This window comes from Bacillus rossius, chromosome 3, assembly GCF_032445375.1.
Source record: "Bacillus rossius redtenbacheri isolate Brsri chromosome 3, Brsri_v3, whole genome shotgun sequence".
NCBI classification, from domain to species: Eukaryota; Metazoa; Arthropoda; class Insecta; order Phasmatodea; family Bacillidae; genus Bacillus; species Bacillus rossius.
The window spans coordinates 115,842,707-115,864,639 of record NC_086332.1 but is presented as its reverse complement, the minus strand read 5'-3'; the positions used below and the strand labels follow the sequence as shown (position 1 = coordinate 115,864,639).

Sequence of the window (21,933 nt, the reverse complement as noted above, 5' to 3'; positions counted from 1 at the left end):
TCTCAAGCTAACGAAGCATTACAAAAGTACAAGGGAACTATAATAAGCATATGAAATCTACCGACCACAATTTTACTACTTTGCGAAATGCAAACCCTAAGGGGTGAAAACGGGTAGTCTAATTATTGTTTTAAGATTAATAATTATATCTCTGAAATAAATTAAGCTAAATAAATTATTTTGTGTACCAATAAATAACATACGAAATTTATCAAACATAAGTTTACCAGTTTGCAAATTTCAAACTCCAAGTTGGGTAAAAGGGATTGGTGTGTTTTTTAAAACTAAAAAAGTAGCACGGCAAATTCAGTTAGAATAATAAGTTAGAAACTAAAAATATATTGCATCTAGACTTACATATTGCTTATTTTTTGCGTTTATTAAAATTCGTTTTTAAATGAGGGTGAAAAAGGGGTAAGTCTTCATTTATTTAAAAATTAGTATCTCCAAAACTAATTAACTGAGATGCAAATTAATGGTAAAAATAATAAACTATTAGATTCCACCCCTCAGGGGTGTAAAGAGGTTGTTTTTTTAACAGAAAAAAAAATCCGTATTTCGAATCTACTATATTTATGGATTAGGAATTAAGAATGGACATTAAACATACGTATAAGTCAAAAAATTTTTTATTAAGTTTTCCGAATTTCATCTTTTAAAGGTGGAACAAGGGAATAAGTTTTGTTCATCATAATAAATTCACATATTTATAGCAAACCAAGCTGGGTGTAAGAATCTTAGCATAACTAAAGTAAGTAATTATTTAACAAGTATACTTATCATTTTTTCGATATTCGACCACAAAAGCAGTGAATGAAACGGGGGCACGTTGATTTTTATAGTAGGTAATAAATCATTTATCCAAGTAAATCAAGATAAAGGTAAATTATATGCCCATCATTTATTTTTTTTGAAAACAAGAAAACAAAAAAAAAACAAAAGCTAACTATCGACAGATGCGTTTCAGACGTATAACGTAAATATAAGTGGAGTGATTTTAAGTTCTCACTGATCACGGCAGGTGCTTTAATTACCAAAGTGAACACCAAGAGTAGGGTCTGTGTGAGATTAAGTTATTTTTTAAGGTTTATAATACTTATGTTGCGCTGTCGGGTGATTTTATGCAAAGTATGTTTTGACAAATAAGACATTCATTTGCTTCGGAAAATTAAAGATTTTCCGCTGAATTGCAGTGGGAAGAATGTTGTGTGAAATAAACAGCAATTATCCTGATGGCTTGAGAGGCATATGTTTTATTAGCAATGAAATAAAACTGTTGTGTTGACGTCGGGGCATCAGGCAAACAACACGCACGACAAGACGGGCTGACGTCACCAGCGACAGGTCCGAGGTCCACAGCCGTCGTTCCCCGGCGCGGAAACATGGCGGACGTTGCTGACGACCAGCTACTCCCGTATCCCATTTACGCCTTTCCTTTTTCCTCCGTTGTGCCACTTCTCGTGGCTACGGGCTGCAACGGGCCACAGTAGGACATTACACGCCTTCTCCCATTATGCTGGAATAACTATAACAGCTATTACTATTATGTGCACTGGAAAAAAACCAGCTTTGTAAGTATAGTTCACGATAATTTATTTCGTAAAAAAGAAGCACGGGATTTAAAAAAAATTGTATTTTTTTATTGATTGCAAAAATGATTTCGTCAATAGGCTAACCACGTACAAGAAATAAGTTACGTAGTCAATGTCAAATAATTATTTGACTACGACAGTAACATGTAAATTCTATCTATATGTTAACAACATATTTTGTAGACATTGGTGCTCGTCTTGGCTGGGCGCAGCAGGACGTATGGTGTCGGAAATGAGGCGGAGAGAGCGGGAAGACCAAGATAAAACCCCGGCTATTGGCCGCTCCGCCATGTTTGCCTCACGTGAGACACGGGCTCCGCTACACCAGGGCTTGAAGCTCATGGTTCATGTGGGAGTTCTCGTGTGCACTGTAAGTGCCCAGAACCCACACGTTTATCCAGACATTGAATTACTTGTTTGCCAATGAAAACTGACTAAAAATTCCATGGGATGCATAGAAGAAAACCCAACATTTATTTAAAAAAAAAAGAAAAAAAATGTATCTAAAGGATGTCATAAAATTCACGCAAGATTTGAATTGTCGCCATTTGTGCGGTAAAGTGTTGCCAACAAAAAGCGTGACAGCTGACAGTTCAGGGTCAGTAATAATGGAGCACTACACGAAAGAACAACGAGTTTTAATTGTTGAGCAATATTCTAAAAATAATGAAGGGTTTGCAGCTACAGTTCCCAATCATTTTTGCGTGAATTTTGGGACACTATTTATTTAAATTTGAGAAAAACGTTATGATTTTTAATAGTACATAAATCTAGGTTAAAATATATTATTAAACTCTAGATTCGAATTAAATAAAACTGCTAAGAATCAGTGAAAAACATAGAATTTGTTGAAAATACTCCATTTGAAATAGTGGATTCCTACAGTATGGTTCTGTAACTAGATAATACAATTTTAACGATATATTTCATTGCATTTCCGATGAGTTCCACCCTGTTATCTAAGGTTTATAGTGGATTCCACTTATTTACAAGTCAAGTTACCACCAGTTAGCAGAACTTTCAGTTGCTAAAATTTCACTAAGTCAAATTCAGAGTGGACTTTTTCAATTTCTAATTTTCTATTTGAAAAAAGTAACACTATTAAACTCGCATGATTCTTTATATTAATTACATTGATTTATTGCTAAATTGAATAACGATTTTGGTGTCTCAAGAAAAATATTTTTTTAACAGCATTATTATTAATTTACGTTCTGAATTAGGCTTCGCTAGGCCTGAGTGATACTCGTACGACTTGTGCCACTCGGGAGTTATGTGTGTTCTTTATGACTGCCCATAGACGTGTTCAGATATGTATGCTGAAGGATGTGAAAAATAAAACTTGGAAAAAAGGAGTGACATTTTAGGATTACAATTACTAGTAAAATCAAGATTTATTGGTACTCATTTTACTCAGTACACAATACATAAATTATCATTGCACTAGGCTGATTATACACAATGTTACAATTATAACAAATTCGATAATACCCACAAATTTCGCATGAGTATAGCATACTTTAATGTAATACATTGATTGAAAATACAGCATTCTGATGAAAGGATTTATTTTAAACAAAAAAGTTAAACACACAAAAAAATGAAAACGCTTTTAACAAAACCAGTCAACATTACGTGTTCGAAAAAATAAAAATAAATAATAAAAATAAATTTAATTCACGTATTTTTAAGTTTCCACGAGTTTGGTCTACACAGTAAGTACGTTTTGGTAAAGTTATCAAACATATATTGAAGAATTAAACATAGAAAATCGTGTGGGACATTACCATATGGCTAATTTCCTGTGCATTTTACATTTTCCTTAACACATTTAAGATAGGTGCAATTTTTAGTGGTAAATTTTCCATACATTTGTTTAGGATAGATAGTCCATTTAATGTTAATAACTTATCAAAGAATCGTTTTAGGTAGGATGTTGGGTTACCAAATGCTGTTATAAAGCAACTCTATTCCAAAATTTTCGATTGTATTTGAGTGATTTTTATCATTGATAAAAAAATTTAAAGAAAACTGTTGCTGTCTGAAATATTCCAACTCTTTTTACGAGTGGTATAGAGGAACACAACTATATTTGGTTTCAAAGAGCTTACGCATAAAATTTCAATAACCAAACTTGTGAAAACTCCCTGTTTGCCACTGTACTTGATTAGACAAACATTTTATGGTATAAAATTTTATAAAAAATTAGGCTGTTCTGATCCGCCTTGAAGTCTTATAAAAACTTCGATTATTTTTTGTTCCGAGTAAAACTCATGCTATAGTGATAATTTGCGTTAAAACAGTATAGTTTTGTTTAAAACAAATTCTTTAGGCCTATGTTGATTGTCTAGCAACGTAAAAGCATACAAGATTTTGCTTTCTTCTAATTATTTAAATGTAGGCATGAAGTATAAATTGTTTGTATTTTATAGGCAGAGAAACTTAAACTAGACCTATATTGTGTTGCTATGATGTAATTAACCTTACCATACATTTTAATTATGAAAATGGCCCCAATCCTAACATGATATTATAAATTCCTTTTCAGTGAAAAATCATCAGGAGTGGCCTTGAAACAACAGGGACGTGGAAAAGAAGGAACCAAGTTGAACAGCTGAAAAGAGCTAAGTGTAATTAAACACCGCCACGAACAGGGATCAGCTTGTGTTGGGACTGTGTGCCCGAGAGCAGCCAGACACTCGCGAGTCGAACACACCAGCGCTGTCCGAGGGCAGTCGGGCCAGCAGCTAGTAGCTCGATAACCCCTGTGCTACAAGAGTTCTCCCCAACCAGCAGCTTGTGGTGTTTACACTCTCTCGAAACACAGCTATCTTCAGCAAAAACTCACACGATGCCCACGTTGTTACACTCCAAACATGTTACTGTGAAAAATCACCGCGAATCAGTGGGATTTCCCTGAAAAACTGTTTAAAAAATCTTAATAGAGCTGTGTTTTTTTGGTCATATTTCACTGATACGCAGTGTATGTTCAGTTCCATCTTCAGAGAGTAGACGTCGTGCGCCCAACCAGGCGCCAGCCTGACCCGAGGACTCGAGTTGTGAAGGCCAGCTCTCGATTCCGTTTGTTCTCGTGTTCCCCGACGCTGGGAGTCACTCTGACGCACTCTTCTAGGGGAAAACAGTTTAACCAATATAGATTACAACTAATTTATTTTTTGTATTAAACAATTTATTGTCATCAGCGGCGTAGCCAGGAATTGTGTATGGGGGGTGTTAAGAAGCATGGTCTCCCCGTATTAAAGCGGGTGGTTCGGGGGTCCTCCCCCACGAAAATTTGGATTTTAAGGTGTAAAATAGTGCTATTTTAGCAGTTTTCGGTTCTTAAATTTAAATATTGTAATGGTAAAATTTTTATTAATTTTAATATGAAATTTGTTTGAGTGATGAATAAGAAATTAATTAAAGATTTGGTGCTAAGGAGGGGGGCGTTTGAAACCCTAACCCCCCCCCCCCCCTGGCTACGCCCCTGATTGTCATTGGCCACAAAATTTTTCTAATCGATTGCATTTATTAATTCGTCAAATGACAAAATAATAACACTAAATTAAAAAAAATAGCGTGTTAATGAAGATTTGCTTATAACTATGTTTCGCCAGTGGAATTAAATATCTGACGATCCCCTAAGAGTAGCAATGATAGATCGTGGTTTTTTTAGGTATTTTTTTTGATAAATGTGACGAAAATCAATGTTTGATGAGATAGGTAATTTGGGTTTGTTGTTTTCTCTGTTTTTATACACGCTGAATTGAATGGAAATTTTTCCAAGATAGTAGAACTACCTCTAGAAGAGGTTTGACAGGTATTTTGACAGAAACGCAGTGAATATACACTACTCACTTTAGTTAAGTTATACATTAAAACAAATAAAAATGCCATAAAACCAATAATAATCACACATTGTATTGTATCCATTATCAGTCTCACTTTCTGACCAGCTCTCAAGTTCACCAAAGTGGAGTGTTTGGACAGTTTCGCCATTAGTGGGAAGCTCCGATTGGCTGCTGTTATCACACGTTGTACCCTTACAAACATTGCAAATCGCAGAACATTTGACACCTATTTTCACACATGTGCGCTGCTGAGTAGACCAGTTCCCCTTACAAGCACATGAAACAGGTTTGAGAATGGACTCAGGAGCAGCATGTAGGGTGGTTTTTACTGGTACAATTATTTAGGTACAAGACCTTTGTTGCCCCTCCAAACCTTCAGTTGGTAATACGTTCTAAATGAATGCTGACCTCCATTAGCAGATGTTGTAAGGAATTTCTGAAATAAGTTTTAGCACAGATTATTACGCCAGTTGTTGTTGTGGGTCGCTCCGTACAAGAACATAAATAAATGTTAACATAATTTTGAATATCATCTGCATTGACTCATTAGAGTTAAAAATGGTTACACATTCCATCATGGAAATGTTGGTTTCTACTAGCTTCCAGTTGTTTCTTTCCTGTGACATAAAATGCACTAGTTAGAATCACATCCACTGAATCAATGAACCAAGATTATGTAATATTTTATGTTAAAATGAGGGATGCGAATACCTTTCTCTCCACTCGTCCGATTGGTGGCTTCGTCAGGAGCCAAACTTGTCTTGTAAGCATGAGCAATCATTAACACCAGGATATCCATGTGTTCAGTAATGATGGTAGGGAGGAACTTCTCAGAATTATTTATTTATATCTGAACAATGACAACGTTGGCGTAACCCACACTCTGTTTTACTTTAATGTCCTTTATTCTAAGCACACCAGACAACATCTCAATAAATTGTTTCTTGCTCTCACTGTTTCACTGTTCCATAGAAAATATTTTTATTTCAATCAGCTCTACTTGATTCAAAAATGTGGAATTAAGGAGAGACAAATTTGTTTCAGCTTTTGTTAACTTTCTTTTATGCTGATTGGATAATTATACCCATCAAATACTTCTACTTTCCTCTCAGTTTTAAAGTTATTCTGCAAGTAGTTTATATAAGCATTAAAAACATACATCCTGATATTTTATAACTAACTACATGAAGGAGGAACCACCATCGATTACGAAGCTGTCTGTTTTCGTTAACTCTTGTGCTATCACAGTGCAGAACTCTTTATACAATGTTGCTTTTACAGTTGCCCTTATCCCTGAATCTGTGAAAAGTGCCACAGAATACGGAGAAAAATCATTTTTGAAACATGCAGACAAGTTATCAGATACTTTTGTCACCACAAGCATCGCTTGTTACAGGACCATCGGCTCAATAGCTACCCATTTGCCATTGATCTTGACAGAGGAAGCTGCTGTTGCAAGCATTGGAACATTATCACTTCTCTATTTTAAATTTCATGCATTTTCCTATTTAATGATCCAGTATGTTTCAACCAACCTCCTTTGACACATGGCAGTTGCTCAAGTCATTACCTGTTAAGCCAGTCCCCAGGGATACCACAGCACTTGATTTGTTAAAAGAAGTATTTTTCAGCCCAGAATTTCCTGAATTTTTATACATGTTTGTTATCTTTCCTTATTATAGTTTGACGAGCACATATATACTGTACAAAGTTGATAAACACAATGCCAAAAAAATTTTCCATTGTGTCTGTTATGAGTGCCAATGCTAGTTTCCTCAAAACATAAAAACTTTACAAATTCATCCGTAAATCCTCTTTTCACTATACCACCAATCACTTTGAATCCACGGTTCGCCATTAGCTCGATGACCATGTCAGGTCATGTCTCGTTGAACTTGTTTTTATGTTGGATAGTGAAGTAGCCTAATAAGTACCATCAATACTCTGAATTAGTCATTTCTTGAGGCAAACGGTTCATTTCTTAAAGTAAATGTAACATGTCTTTCCATAGTGCAAGTAAGTAACCTCTTTCCACTCACTATATGGGTTTTCATGTTTTTGTACATATTTTTTATCTAAATTCATTCATTTATTGAAGTGATATCTATCAAATCTCGTTTACAAAATGTTCTAACACCAAAAAAGTAGTTCCGGTCAATTACGCTTGAGGAATAAAATATAAATCTACATCCCACATGACCTAAATCATCAAAAATAGATTTATTTTTCAATGTATCCCTTCTTCCCTACAAAAAACCAAATTCCAACGTTGTTACTTTTGGGGAAACCTCGGATCTTTAATTCTATCAGCAAAACTAAGTTTTAATCAAAGTTTCATTAAAGCACTAATCTTTTCATTTATTTTTCGCAATATAGGCTACTATTTTTTGCCTAAACTACCCATGCAACTACGGAGTTGTTTTTTCCAGTGAATACAATATATAAAGAGAAGCTAGTTTTAAGGCCTGTATTGATAGTAGTGGATACGGGAATTTTTATTTGGGATTGAATTAAAAAAAAAAAGATTTTATAAAAATTATTCAAACATTCATGTGAACAAGGGGTTATGACTGGTGTTGTGGTTTGTGATTGCCAGTTTTGTACACACCACCCAAACTAACATAAAGTCCACACGTGTGCCGTCTACCTCTCGCAGGACACCGCGAGCAGACAGCCGGGCGGCTAGACCATGTGCAGCCCGGACATGGCCAGCTGGTCGGGGAGCTGGTGGTACGGGTGGAGCTGGTGGAGCTGGTGGAGCTGGTGGAGCTGGTGGTGCGAGGCGGGCGCCGCCGGTGGAGCCGGCTCGTCGTCCAGCTCGCCGTCAGGGCCCGACGTGGACGAGCAGGCGGACGAGGAGCGGGAGCTGGAGTCGCGAGCCGCTCGCGGGCTCCAGCCGGCGGCGGCGCGGGGCCCCGGGGGCGGCGCCGGGGGCGGCTGCGGGAAGCTGAAGGGCCACGTCTGCGCACACGCAGCTCGAACCTCACTCCTCATTTCCTTCCCTGAGCCCGGCTACCAACAATCACCACTTCAACAACCCACACTGTCACAGAATTCCTTGGGCTCAGGCTCTAGATTAGGTACATATTATATATATTTCAATAAAATTATGTGTAATTTGCACTTTCATGCGAACAATTAAAGACTTTCATAAGGTTTTATTTGATGCCAAGGGTCATGTATGTTCATTAATAATGTTAAACTACGAATGTCAGGTTAACATATTTGTTTCACAATAACCACTTTTAATTTAAAAAAAGTACATATTTTCAAAAATACCTATAGTACATTTCATACAAATTACCTTATTTTAAAGCGGTGTCTGAAAATTCCGAAACCATTTTTGATTATCCAGCGTCTTAAAATAAGCAACTTTTACATTAAAACACACATGATAGCATGGGCGTAGATCCCGGGGGGGCCAGGGGGGCCCGGGCCCCCCTGGAATTAATGGGCCCCTCCTTGGGGGGCCCACTTCGTGATTTTAAAGTTAATGGTGTACACAGCATATATATCAGATTATTATTTACAACGACGACAGACACTTTGACATGCTTTATATTCCTACCTTTGAGTTCCGTAGTTATTTTCCCCTACCCCTTCTGCGAAAGCCATGGTATGGAGTTTTCCAGTGAGAACTTTGAAACCCTTATTTCCTAGAAACAGTTCATTCCAAAGGACGAAGCTAGGGTAGGGTTCCGTTAGCATTTCCTCCCCATTGATACCCACACTACCTTGTCCTCTGAAACGACAGTATTATAGGTTTCAGGTAGTCTGTTTTTAAAGTGGTTTTGCTCTCGTGTGCGCCATTCTTCTGCTTTCTTGGCAAACATCAACATGGATAATTTCGTGACGCGGAAGAAACGGAAAACAGAATCTGATTCTCACCTGGTAAGCTTGATTGTTTTATAAGTAGTGACTATTATTTAGGTAATATATTTTATTTAAGTGATTATGTAAGGTTATTTTTCCAGTAAATAAACAACTTAATACTTTAACAGTAATTATAGCAGAATTTAGTTTATTTACGAACTGAAACTTATATACCATTACTGGAATTTTTTTTAGCTCATCTCCATTCTGTAAGGCTAGCTGCTCTGTACGTTACATGTGAATATACAGGGAATAATTTTTTTCCTCGTCAATATGGAATTTAAAATCACTCCCCTTTTATTATCAAACGATAATTTTCACAATTCATGGCCGATAATCACTTTATAACATTTGTTATTTGATAACTGCAACACTGCACGAGTAAACAAAAGTAAGATTGAGAAAGAAGTATTTAAACGTTACACATCCGTATTTAAGTTAATAAGGAAGCAAACGCGTCTCTTTAATAACTAATCAAGCGGTATATTTTAACTAAATAATATTCACTGCCAAAATACTGATTATACTAAAAATAAGCCGAGAAATGTATGTGGTTCAATTAGCTGTAGGATATATTTCATAGTTCTATCTACGAGATTATTCATTTGTGTCATTAAGTTTTTTTTCTTTTTTACCTGGTTGATTCCTTTACTAAATAAAAGAGTCTTTAAGGGTTTTAATATGATTCGATCGTTCATTTGATGTTGATCCGTTTATTAGCTTTGGAGCTTTGGGTTTTTAGGGCGCATCAAAAACTGTGAACAAAGAATTTCACGAACAGCATTTGAATCGCAGTAATTATGTGATGTGGCATAAAAAAACCCGACAAAGTGCGAGTCGAACTCGCGCACGAAGGGTTCCGTACCATTATCTATAAAAACGGCAAAAAAAAAATCATGTCTGTTGTATGGGATTGGGAGCCCCTCTTAAATATTTATTTTATTCTGTTTTAGAATTTCTTGTTATAGCGGCAACAGAAATACATCATTTGTGAAATTTTATTCTGTTTTCACGTTTGTTGTATGGGAGCCCCCTTAAAAATTTGTTTTATTTTAATCTAATCATTTATTTTAAAGTGAATATATAACTAAATATTCTGTGAATATTTCAAGCGTCTACCTGTTGCCGTTTTCAATATCAAGCAAAAACGAACAAAAAAATCACGTTGGTTGCATGGGAGCCTCCTTAAATATTTATTTTACTATGTTTTTAGTATTTGTGTCTAACTATCACGGTTCATGAGATACAGCCTGGTGGCAGACGGACAGACAGACGGACGGACAGCGTTATATTCACGTATATTATTTTAATAGATTTTTTCATGGATATTTTATGTATTTAGGTTAGCAAATTATTCAAACATGTTTGAGAGATCATTTCTTATAGTCATTAATTAATAATTACTAAAACATATGTTGCTCTGCTTTATTGTTAATATCACTTACGTAAAAATAAAGTGTATAACATACGAGCTTATCATCCAGAGAAGACTTGTTTCGGTTGACCTCTAGCGCAAAATTCTTAAACCACAGAATTCACGGGCCCCCCCTGGAAATCCTACAGATTTGCGCCCATGCATGATAGCATAACAAGCGAAATTAATGTTTGTATTTGAACATAAATATTTAGCGAGGTCTCCCAATACTTTCAAATTTGAGGAACTACACATTATTTAATCGGTATGTATAATATTTATAATATTAAATATACGAGCTCTTCACATGCGAAATCCAACGGTATTTCTGATATTTCATTTAAATACACAAGGGCAAAAATCTAGCGATGTAAAATTTTATTCGCATATAGCTATTAAATTATTTAGGAGTCAATCAGTTTTATATTACGTGCCACATATCTATGAGCATGGACGCCGCAAGAAAGAAGTTTGTCACCGCTGTCAAAGCTCTCTCTTTTGATTGCGATGGCGTGGCAGTGTCTAAACGGCTTGCTAGTTACCCCCTTCCCCCCCCCCCCCCCCGAGCGACCACACGACGTGTGGTCCTGACATCGACTCCGACCGTTCCTTTCCTCGAGGCGCGCACATGCGCAGTATCTTCATATAAGTATTACTGCTCAAAGGTGGTTTTTTTCAGTACACCTTATCTTCCTTAATACTTCATTAAAATTAATAACTGAGACATAATTTTGAAGATAACTTTTACCGCTAATTATGAGAAGTAAAAAAAATCTATCGAAAATTAAATCTTTCGTTAAAAATATATGTTTAAAAAATATTAATTCTTAAACGTAATACTTCATCATAATTAATTATTTTAATGAAGATAAATAAACAAATAGTCGAAAATTAATGATGTGCCGGAAATTAGGAATTTCGACACTTTTTTTTTTCTAATTTTAATATAATTTTAAATTATTTTTGGAAATTTTATTTTTCTTTATAATTTTTTTGTTTTGGGTGATTTACACTTTGTTAGGCTGGTGTACTCCCCTAAGTTAAACTTTGTGCCAGTAGTCTGAAGCACCTTTCCCAGAGAAGTATCTGATATTTTGCAGATCTAATACTTTGTTGGCAGCTCGCTTAAAATTTCCCTCGCTTCCAGGCACGTCCCAGTCCTGTAACGTTACTTCACTTCATGACTAAAACTGCATACAACAGCTCTGGACGAGTTGTTACCATTTCTCAGAGACGAGCTGACCATAGCATTTACTGTCACGAATACGTATTAGGTTCTCTCCTCGAAAAGCACGTCATGGACGCTTGTTCTCAGCATCGTTGCACTTTTGTTCACCCCCCTCCTCTCAAGGTTCTAAGAATTCGCCTAAGGCCAATGACAGGTCAGAAACCCCAGCAGACAGCGACCGTCTCCAAGGACGCCTTGCATAAAAAATGTGTGTGCCAAGATGGACCGCACACGATACCTAGCGGCAAACTCGCGAACCGCCCAGCCAACTTACCCTGTAGGCCGCCAGAGTGTAGCACTAGACTGCGCCCTTAATTCCCTTGGTGAAGCTGACGCATCGGGCGAGTCGATTCTTTTTTATTTCAGACACTTCTCAACAGGTAGCGCTAAGGTCGGCCAGTGCTACCAACTTCGAGACATCAGTAAGAGTTTTTTTACGATGCCCACTTGGGTAACTTCGGGACCTTTCGGTCCGGACTCCCAGTCACCCCCTCCACTTTTGATAGAAGACTTACTTTTAATTACGAGACGCGGTTCTCGCGACTGCAGACGGACCGTTTTGCGAAAATCGGCGGATCGACGAGACACTGCAAGACTTCCGTCCAGCCGCAACCGACAATGTAGACGCATAAATAAGGGATGCTATCCCCATAATCTTTTTCAAGTAGTTTAGTCCGTCTGCGTAGTACAAAATGTAATAGTTATTTTTCTTTTAATTTTTTTTGAAATGACGAAATCAACCGCGCCCAGCCGCGTGATCGCGGGATCCAGATCCTGGCTGGCGACGCATCTGTAAATAGAAGCCAACTCCCCTGTCTGGTGAGTGACGATCCGCGACTTTCCCCAACTTCCCCTTAACTTTTCCGGGCATTTTCTGCCCCGTATACTGTCTGTGTACAAGTTCTAATCAGTTTTGATTCGGACTGTTCCAGACAGGGTCCGAGAGCCGGACGCCGAATTAGAATTTTCATCTCCCTGCCACAACAGGACACAAGCGCCCTGGCATAATGTACCCGCGTGATCTCTGGGAAACGAACCCCCGACCTCTGGTGCTTCTGTTTCTTTTGACCCTTTTCTGAACTTTCTTTAAATTACATCGTCAGATGCAGTTAATTAGATAAACATAATTTCTGGACGTTAAGTATATATCCTGGGATCGTTTAAACATATTTGTAATATTTTTATTGGTTTACGTATTTTTTTTAGAAAATGAAACTTTTGATAATTCCATGTAAGGCCGGCCAATTATTTTTTTTGAATATACCTGAGAGCTTTTAAGAATGTAATTAATATTGTACGTTAATATTTTATTGTATCTGTTATAAGTTTCCTCAGTATGGAGTAATTATATTTCAGACGGAATCACACCTTGTTTTTTTGTTCATTTCTAATAAACTGGCGAAACCTAAAGATCCACCCAGCAAGGCAAAGATGGTAATCAGACCGTGGTTTGCTGCTACAAAAATAATAGCAGTTAGCATGGTTTGAACCTTACTACAAAAATGGTAGCAGAGCGTGGTTGATAGTTTATTTGTGTGATTTCATCTCTAAACAATCCCAGGAAAAATAACATAAATTAAAGTAAATTTTTAGATAATTATTTTTTTTAATATAAATATTTGAGCGGGAATTTTGTTATATATTTTTTTAGCGCGAATATAAGTAACTCTAATTTTAATTCCTTACAAGCAATATTTATGTAACTTTCACGCAAGATGTCGCCAGCATTTCACAGCTGTCCCTCCTGCGGTGCGTCCTCAGACGTGACATACACAAGGTCACAGACACCCCTCCCCCCTTTCACCTCGACAAACGGCCGAGGGCCGCCGCGTCAGTTGACAGTGGCAATCTTATCATACCTATGTGCCTCTGCGCTCGTGCGGACAACCTCCCCCCTCCTCCAGCAAGTCCCAGAGGTCGCTTACCTCTGCGGGACACAGACAGACGTACCAACTTATATGTCTGCCGGTCGTAATAATAATAAACAGAGCACCTTGTTTGTTCGACCAGTATTTTGTTTACTAATGAGGCCCCCCAAAAAATAAATTACTTTAATGCCCTTTCGGACTGTCGTGTTTGTTTGTATTTTTGTCTCTCTGCGCTTGCGCGCGCTGCCATGTTATCTCGTCACCTCATGACAGGGCCGCCAACCGCGTGGAACCCCCTCTTCTCTCCTGTGTTTTTCAGCCACGTGCCAAGTATTTTGTAAACAAACCACCCTTGCTTTATATGTCCTAATAATATTATTTTCATGTCACCAAGACAGGCACTATAAATAATCTATACTGCTCTAAATCTAGCAGAGAAGTATTTTCTTAATCTAGGGGAACTTAAAATATAACATAATAATTTTATATATGTATCTTATAACAATATTAACTATACAAATAAATGATAATATAATTTTTTTGTTTTAGCTAATGTTAAGAAACCACCATTGTTTACGATTTATAAGTATCTTTAAATCAACGATTAATTTTTTTTAATAATACATAAAATAAATTACAAAAAGGGTCCATTCATTAAGTAATATACACAACTACTCTAATCCAATTGCATCGTTCACAAGCAACGTGAATATACTTCGACATACCATTTCATTGTGTTACCATACACATCGATGTACCTAGCTTTTATTTAAATGATTTTCGTGATCACCCAACGAGAGGTGTAGTCACTACCTTTAACAAAAGGTTTATTAGATTATATTTGACAGTGTGTCGGTTGAATTTTCCCCACACGTTTCTTTTTACGCTAGCACTGCGATGACTTTTTTTTTGTTAAGATAGAGTACTATTTATTTACGTCGATGTATAGGTGAACAACTAAGAGATAAAGTTTAAACTATCAAAGTAAGTGAGTGATAAATTTTGTAATTACGATTTTTATAGTAAACCATTTATTTCCTAATTTTTTTTAACATTAAGTATTTTTTTATTGTCAGGTGATGTACAGCTACGTACAGAAAACTGAGCACTGCAGCTCGTACATCTATGTTTACTAAAATTTTTAAGTTAACATTTTTTTTATTGCACTCTCTCCAAAGTTAGTAGTTTATTTTGCATCATTATGATGATATGATTTTGCATTGTTTTGCAATTGTGACTTCCAAGGTGGCATCAAGGTTTTATTTTTGTGTGTTTCCTAAAAGTCCAGCAAGGTAAAGCTAGCCACCGAGCAGCACTAAAGTAAGGACCCTCTGCGCCAACGAGCCACGACCCGGTCCTCTAGGTGAAACATCCTATGACCACCGAGTGTCACTGGGTTAGATCCCCAGCACTCACCCTTTGGACGACCTATGTTCAAACCCCCTCTCAGGCAGTGTGAACTTTCATGCCCGCCATGGAAGATCCAACGGCGAAAATTAAAATTAATTATAAGTTAGTTATATATTTTTTAAGGACTATAACAGTATCAGGTGTTACAGTTTTATATACATATTTTATTATTAATTAAATTTGAGTGCACATGAAAACCTTTAAAGTTCAAAAATTTATTTACATTATCCATCAATCATCCATTTTTCGTTGATCTTTCGGGTTTCGAACCCGAACTAGCTCAGGGGTGGAATTCCCTCTTAGGTGTTTGTGCTCCAGTCTGTTGGTCTGATCAATCTTCAGTCTGAGCATGCAGCCTATGTGAGTTAATAAATGTAGGTAACTGGGACTGAGATTCTGTTTCGCCTTCGGGCAAGCAGCAAATTCTACCGTCTTCTCCATCGCCTCACTGTGCAGGGCTGAGTCCCAATGCCTTCGGCTTCTTATGGAAAGACTATTGTACAGGGGTTTTCATTTCCATTTAGTTTGTAAGTTACGAGCTATCACGCTCATATACAGGGCTACCATACCCATTTACAGGGGTTACAATCCCCATTCGTCACTGAGCGCTTAAGGACGCTTATCCCTTGTTTCGGCCTCAGTGCTTTTCGGCCTCCCTCACAGCGCCCATTTTGTGTTCCTACACGATATCCAATATCTAAGATCAACGGGATGAATTTCATTTCATTAATATAGCAATTACATAAATATATGTAAGCATACAGGTACAATAAAATTAAGCTTTGAATTAATTTTTTTCTTTATTAAATGATTTTAAGGATGTATTTTAAAATAATTAAAACTGAGTTTTTAAATGGTCTCATTTAATTATAAACATTGTTTTGGACCTATAAGGAATTACAGTCAACGGTCATTGAATTAATATTGCGTTTATAGTAAGTTTTTTGTAAGTAGTTTATCTAAGTCGATTCTGGTACAGGGTAAGTATGCCAGATTTCAATCATTTTATGTTCAGTGTTGGTTGCTTACCCTGGCTCCGCCTTTCAGTGGGGGAGTATGTGCCGGAAATGAGGAATTTCGACACTTTTTTTCTAATTTTATTATAATTTTAATTATTTTTGGAAATTTTATTTTTCTTTATAATTTTTTTCTTTGGGTGATTTACACTTTGTTAGGCTGGTGTACTCCCCTAAGTTAAACTTTGTGCCAGTAGTCTGAAGCACCTTTCCCAAAGACGTATCTGATATTTTGCAGATCTAATACTTTGTTGACAGCTCGCTTAAAATTTCCCTCGCTTCCAGGCACGTCCAAGTCCTGTAACGTTACTTCACTTCATGACTAAAACTGCATACAACAGCTCTGGACGAGTTGTTACCATTTCTCAGAGACGAGCTGACCATAGCCTTTACTGTCACGAATACGTATTAGGTTCTCTCCTCGAAAAGCACGTCATGGACGCTTGTTCTCAGCATCGTTGAACTATTGTTCACCCCCCTCCTCTCAAGGTTCTAAAAATTCAACTAAGGCCAATGACAGGTCAGAAACCCCAGCAGACAGCGACCGTCTCCAAGGACACCTTGCATAAAAAATGTGTGTGCCAAGATGGACCGCACACGATACCTAGCGGCAAACTCGCAAACCGCCTAGCCAACTTACCCTGTAGGCCACCAGAGTGTAGCACTAGACTGTGCCCTTAATTCCCTTAGTAAAGCAGACACATTGGGCGAGTCGATTCTTTTTTATTTCAGACACTTCTCAACAGGTAGCGCTAAGGTCGGCCAGTGCTACCAACTTCGAGACATCAGTCAGAGTTTTTTTACGATGCTCACTCGGGGAACTTCGGGACCTTTCGGTCCGGACTCCCAGTCACCCCATCCACTTTTGATAGAAGACTTACTTTTAATTACGAGACGCGGTTCTCCGCGGGACACTTCGCGTCGCGACTGCAGACGGACCGTTTTGCGAAAATCGGCGGATCGACGAGACACTGCAAGACTTCCGTCCAGCCGCAACCGACTATGTAGTCGCATAAATAAGGGATGCTATCCCCATAATCTTTTTCAAGTAGTTTAGTCCGTCTGCGTAGTACAAATTGTAATAGTTATTTTTCTTTTAATTTTTTTGAAATGAAGAAATCAACCGCGCCCAGCCGCGTAATCGCGGGATCCAGTTCCTGGCTGGCGACGCATCTGTAAATAGAAGCCAACTCCCCTGTCTGTTGAGTGACAATCCGCGACTTTCCCCAACTTCCCCTTAACTTTTCCGGGCATTTTCTGCCCCGTATACTGTCTGTGTACAAGTTCTAATCAGTTTTGATTCGGACTGTTCCAGACAGGGTCCGAGAGCCGGACGCCGAATTGGCATTTTCATCTCCCTTCCACAACAACACACAGGCGCCCTGGCATAATGTACCCGCGTGATCTCCGGGAAACGAACCCCCGACCACCGGTGCTTCTGTTTCTTTTGACCCTTTTCTGAACTTTCTTTAAATTACGTCGTCAGATGCAGTTAATTAGATAAACATAATTTATGGACGTTAAGTATATATCCTGGGATCGTTTAAACATATTTGTAATATTTTTATTGGTTTATGTATTTTTTTTTTAGTAAATGAAACTTTTAATAATTCCGTGTACGGCCGGCCAATTATTTTTTTTGAATATACCTGAGAGCTTTTAAGAATGTAATTAATATTGTACGTTAATATTTTATTGTATCTGTTATAAGTTTCCTCAGTATGGAGTAATTATATTTCAGACGGAATCACACCTTGTTTTTTTGTTCATTTCTAATAAACTGGCGAAACCTAAAGATCCACCCAGCAAGGCAAAGATGGTAATCAGACCGTGGTTTGCTGCTACAAAAATAATAGCAGTTAGCATGGTTTGAACCTTGCTACAATTTTTATGTTAAAAAAATATTTTAAAAATATTTATATATATATCCATATAGTAGTATAGGAGTGGGGCTACTGGCACTGGCGCTGGCGCGTGGAGCCAGAGCCGGTGTCCGCCATCTTGGATTGTGACGTCACGGCGGCCATCTTGGAGGAGTGTAACGGGACACAGCGTAACGGGACAAGTTTGACCTTGACCTTTGACCCTCAAAATTCGCCAAAATTGGGCAAAAATTGCCCAAAATTCGTCAAAATTTACATTTCTGTGGAAAAAAATTCCGCCAAAAATTTTCAAAAAATTCCACAAATTAAAAATTTCTCTTTTCGAGGGAAAAATTCCCATTTCGAGGGAAAATTTCCCGTTTTTATTCCTCAAAAATCCCAGCGGCTAGAAATGTCCTGATAGAGGCTTAAGCATCCTTAACTCAAGCCTCAGTTAAGCCTCTGACGTCATCATGGATAATTACGTCACCGTTGCAATTTTCGTTACGGCCGCCATCTTTACTTTTTTATTTATTATCCGATTTTAACGGAATTTTTTTTAAAAATTATAAAAAAAATTAAATAATAAAAATTTAATAATTTTTTTATAAAAAACAAACATTTACGACACGGAGCTCGGAGTCCTCGGTTCGAACCCGACGAGTGCAAAAAAAAATTAAAAAATGGCGACCGATCCTTCCCCCGTGGTGGCTGCAGGCAGACTGACTCCCACCACTTTTTTCAAAGCATATATATCGTCACCTAGTATGACGTCATTTACGCCATCTTGAAATTTGGACGCCATCTTGAAAATCTTTATTTATTATCCGATTTTAATGAAAAAAATTCCAAAATTCATCAAAAAAATAACGTATTTGAATTCTGTTTGATTATATCGATGTATGTCCTTGGTTCGATTCCCGGCGAGAGTAAACGGTCGATCCTTCCTCCATGAAAGCTACCTAGACTGATCTACCACCACCAGTACCAAGGTATATATCGTCAACTGGTATGACATCATGTCCGCCATCTTGTCTTCATCCGCTGGAGACCACCATTTTGTTTTCGTCTGCTAGAGTGTGTCGATACCATGTAGTATAATTATCTGGTCACCATACTTGTGTCCTCAACTGTTGACATTGAACATTGACCTTGACCTTGCACCTTGACCTTGAAATTTGACCTTGACCTCGAAATTTGACTTTGCCCTGGAAATTTGACTTTGTCCTTATCGACCATCATGGATTCGACATTTTATGTTCAGTACATGCTACCAGGAGCTACTACCTGTCGGAGTACGCCATCTTGTGTGTGTACTTGTATTATAGAGTACATTTCCATCTGGATAATTTTATTCTAACCTGCTACAGTGCAGTAATCATTTATTACCGAGGTGCCCCCGCCATCTTGAAATTCGACCGCCATCTTGAAATCATGTAATAATGTAGCTAGAAAAGCGGGAAAAAATCCAAAATTCATTAAATAAATCACTCATTAACTTACATATCGATTCGATCCGCTCCAGTCCTTGGTTAGATCCTCGTTCGATGCAAAACATTTAATTTTATGAAAAAAAATAATAATTCCAATAAACCATGTTCAACATTCTTAAAGAGACTTTAAATCATCTACTACCATCATCCTATCAGACATCAAGACCACCATATTGGAAATTCGTAATTGTAATGCTAGAGATTCGGGAAAAAGTTCAAAACTCATTAAATAAATTTGTAATCTATATACTGATTGATTAGATCGACTAAGGTCCTTGACACGATCCTGGACGAAGCTAAAATAAATTTAATTTAAATACCAGAAAAGTGTAAGGTTCGAGGAATAAAACACCTAAAAGTCTTTTACAAACATAATATTTATTACACAATTTCTATCCTACTACAGAATCACTTGCGAAAGCCAGCAATCTTATAAAAATTTAGCCCTGCATAGACGTGCAACGACTACTTCTTAGCTCCAAATGGCTCCAAATGGCTCCAAATGCTCCAAACGGTCTCCAAATGGCTCCAACAGCTCCAACAGCCTCCAAATGCTTGTCAGCTCCAAATGTCTCCAGCAGCTCCAAATGCTCCAAATGCTTGACAGCTCCAAATGCTTCAAAAGGCTCCAAATGCTCCAACAGCTCCAAAAAAAGGCTACAAATGCTCCAACAGCCTCCAAATGCTTAACACAGCTCCAAATGGCTCCAAATGCCTCCAAATGCTCCAAACGGCCTCCAAATGCTTGACAGCTCCAAATGTCTCCAACAGCTCCAAATGCTCCAACAGCTCCAAAAAAGGCTCCAAATGCTCCAACAGCCTCCAAATGCTTAACACATCTCCAAATGGCTCCAAATGCCCCAAACGGCCTCCAAATGTCTCCAACAGCTCCAAATGCTTAACACAGCTCCAAATGGCTCCAAATGCTTGACAGCTCCAAATGCTTCAAAAGGCTCCAAATGCTCCAAATGTCTCCAACAGCTCCAAAAGGCTCCAAATGCTTCAAAAGGCTCCAATTGCTCCAAGAGCTCCATCTTCAATTGGTTCCAATTGATTCCAATTACTTTTCTTATCGAACTTGGCATGAATACTAACATGTCTTTATTAGTATACATTTTGACTGGCAGTGGTAACGTATTTTGCTCCTTTAAGTTATAAGTTTTATTTAGAAATCAGATTTCGATAAATGGTAGATACCATTTGGAAAGAAAATATATTAATTTATCTTCAAGTTTATACACATACATTTAATTTAATCCATTACTGTATGTAGCCAGCTTCCCTCAGTTCTTTGAGTATGAAGGATATTTCTTTAATGTTCGAATATTTTCCTGCACAAAGCGATCCATGTAGTAGTCGTAGCCTGTCAACCAATATGTTAGGATCTTCCCATGTGGTATAATCAATCTCTTCTGCTGCGTTCATCATCCTTGCATGTTTATAATAAATATTATCTCTGGTGTCTATCGTTTTAACACCAACCACAAGGTCACTTTCGTGATCGTGCCAGTGATTATCACAAGCTTGATCAGGATAATTTATTTTATTACGACGTTTCCACCGTTTTGATCTCAAACCACCATCACAGTCTTCGCTCTTGCATGCTTTTGGTGCTTCAGCACAGTACTCAGTCATGTCAGCCTTAGATGTGTCAGCACAGTCTTCGTTCATGCCAGCTTCTGATGTGTCACCACAGTCTTCAATCATGTCAGCACCACAAACTTGATCAGGATAATTTATTTTATTACGTCGTTTCCATCGTTTTGGTCTCAGACCGCCATCACAGTCTTCGATCCTGCCTGATTTAGGTGCTTCAGTACAGTACTCAATCATGTCAGCCTCAGATGTGTCACCACAATCTTCAATCATGCCAGCCTCAGATGATTCATCAAAGTCTTCGACCTTGTAAGCTTCAGGTGGTTCTCCATCTTTCACATTTTCATGGAGACGACTAGATATTGGAGTAAATATATTTTCATTTCTAATGTGGTTACAACTTCCTTCGTTTGTTTTAAATTTTAGATTATTATCTTGATCCAGATCAGTAATTTTAACATTAGCTTTTTCGCCTTCGTTCCTCTTCCGCGATGTTGTAGCCCAGTCTTCGTTATCTTTATTCATCTTAATTGTACAGGTCTTGTAATGTCTATCCAAGTAATATCTTCTACCAAAGGATTTCTGACACTGACTGCAATGAAATGGTTTTTGACAAGGACCCAAATTACACTCGCTTCTCTCATGTCGTTTAGCATTCATTCTCAAGGTAAACACCTTGCTACAGTATCTACAGTGATGACGTTTTGATACAGCAACAAATCCCGTTTCA

The 21,933-nt window shown here is 37.6% G+C and overlaps 1 protein-coding gene across 1 annotated transcript in view; it reads right to left on the bottom strand.

Moving 5' to 3' along the window:
* Positions 1–2,967: 2,967 nt before the first annotated feature.
* Positions 2,968–21,933, bottom strand: part of LOC134531366 (transcription factor 23-like) — a 105,365-nt gene continuing 86,399 nt past the window's right edge. Inside the window, exons 3-4 of the mRNA XM_063367067.1 lie at positions 8,091–8,404; positions 2,968–4,721 (exon numbers count right to left, since the gene is read on the bottom strand). Of these exons, the coding sequence (XP_063223137.1) occupies positions 8,126–8,404 (279 nt within the window). The 3' untranslated portion in view covers positions 2,968–4,721; positions 8,091–8,125. The remainder of the gene's footprint in view (positions 4,722–8,090; positions 8,405–21,933) is intronic.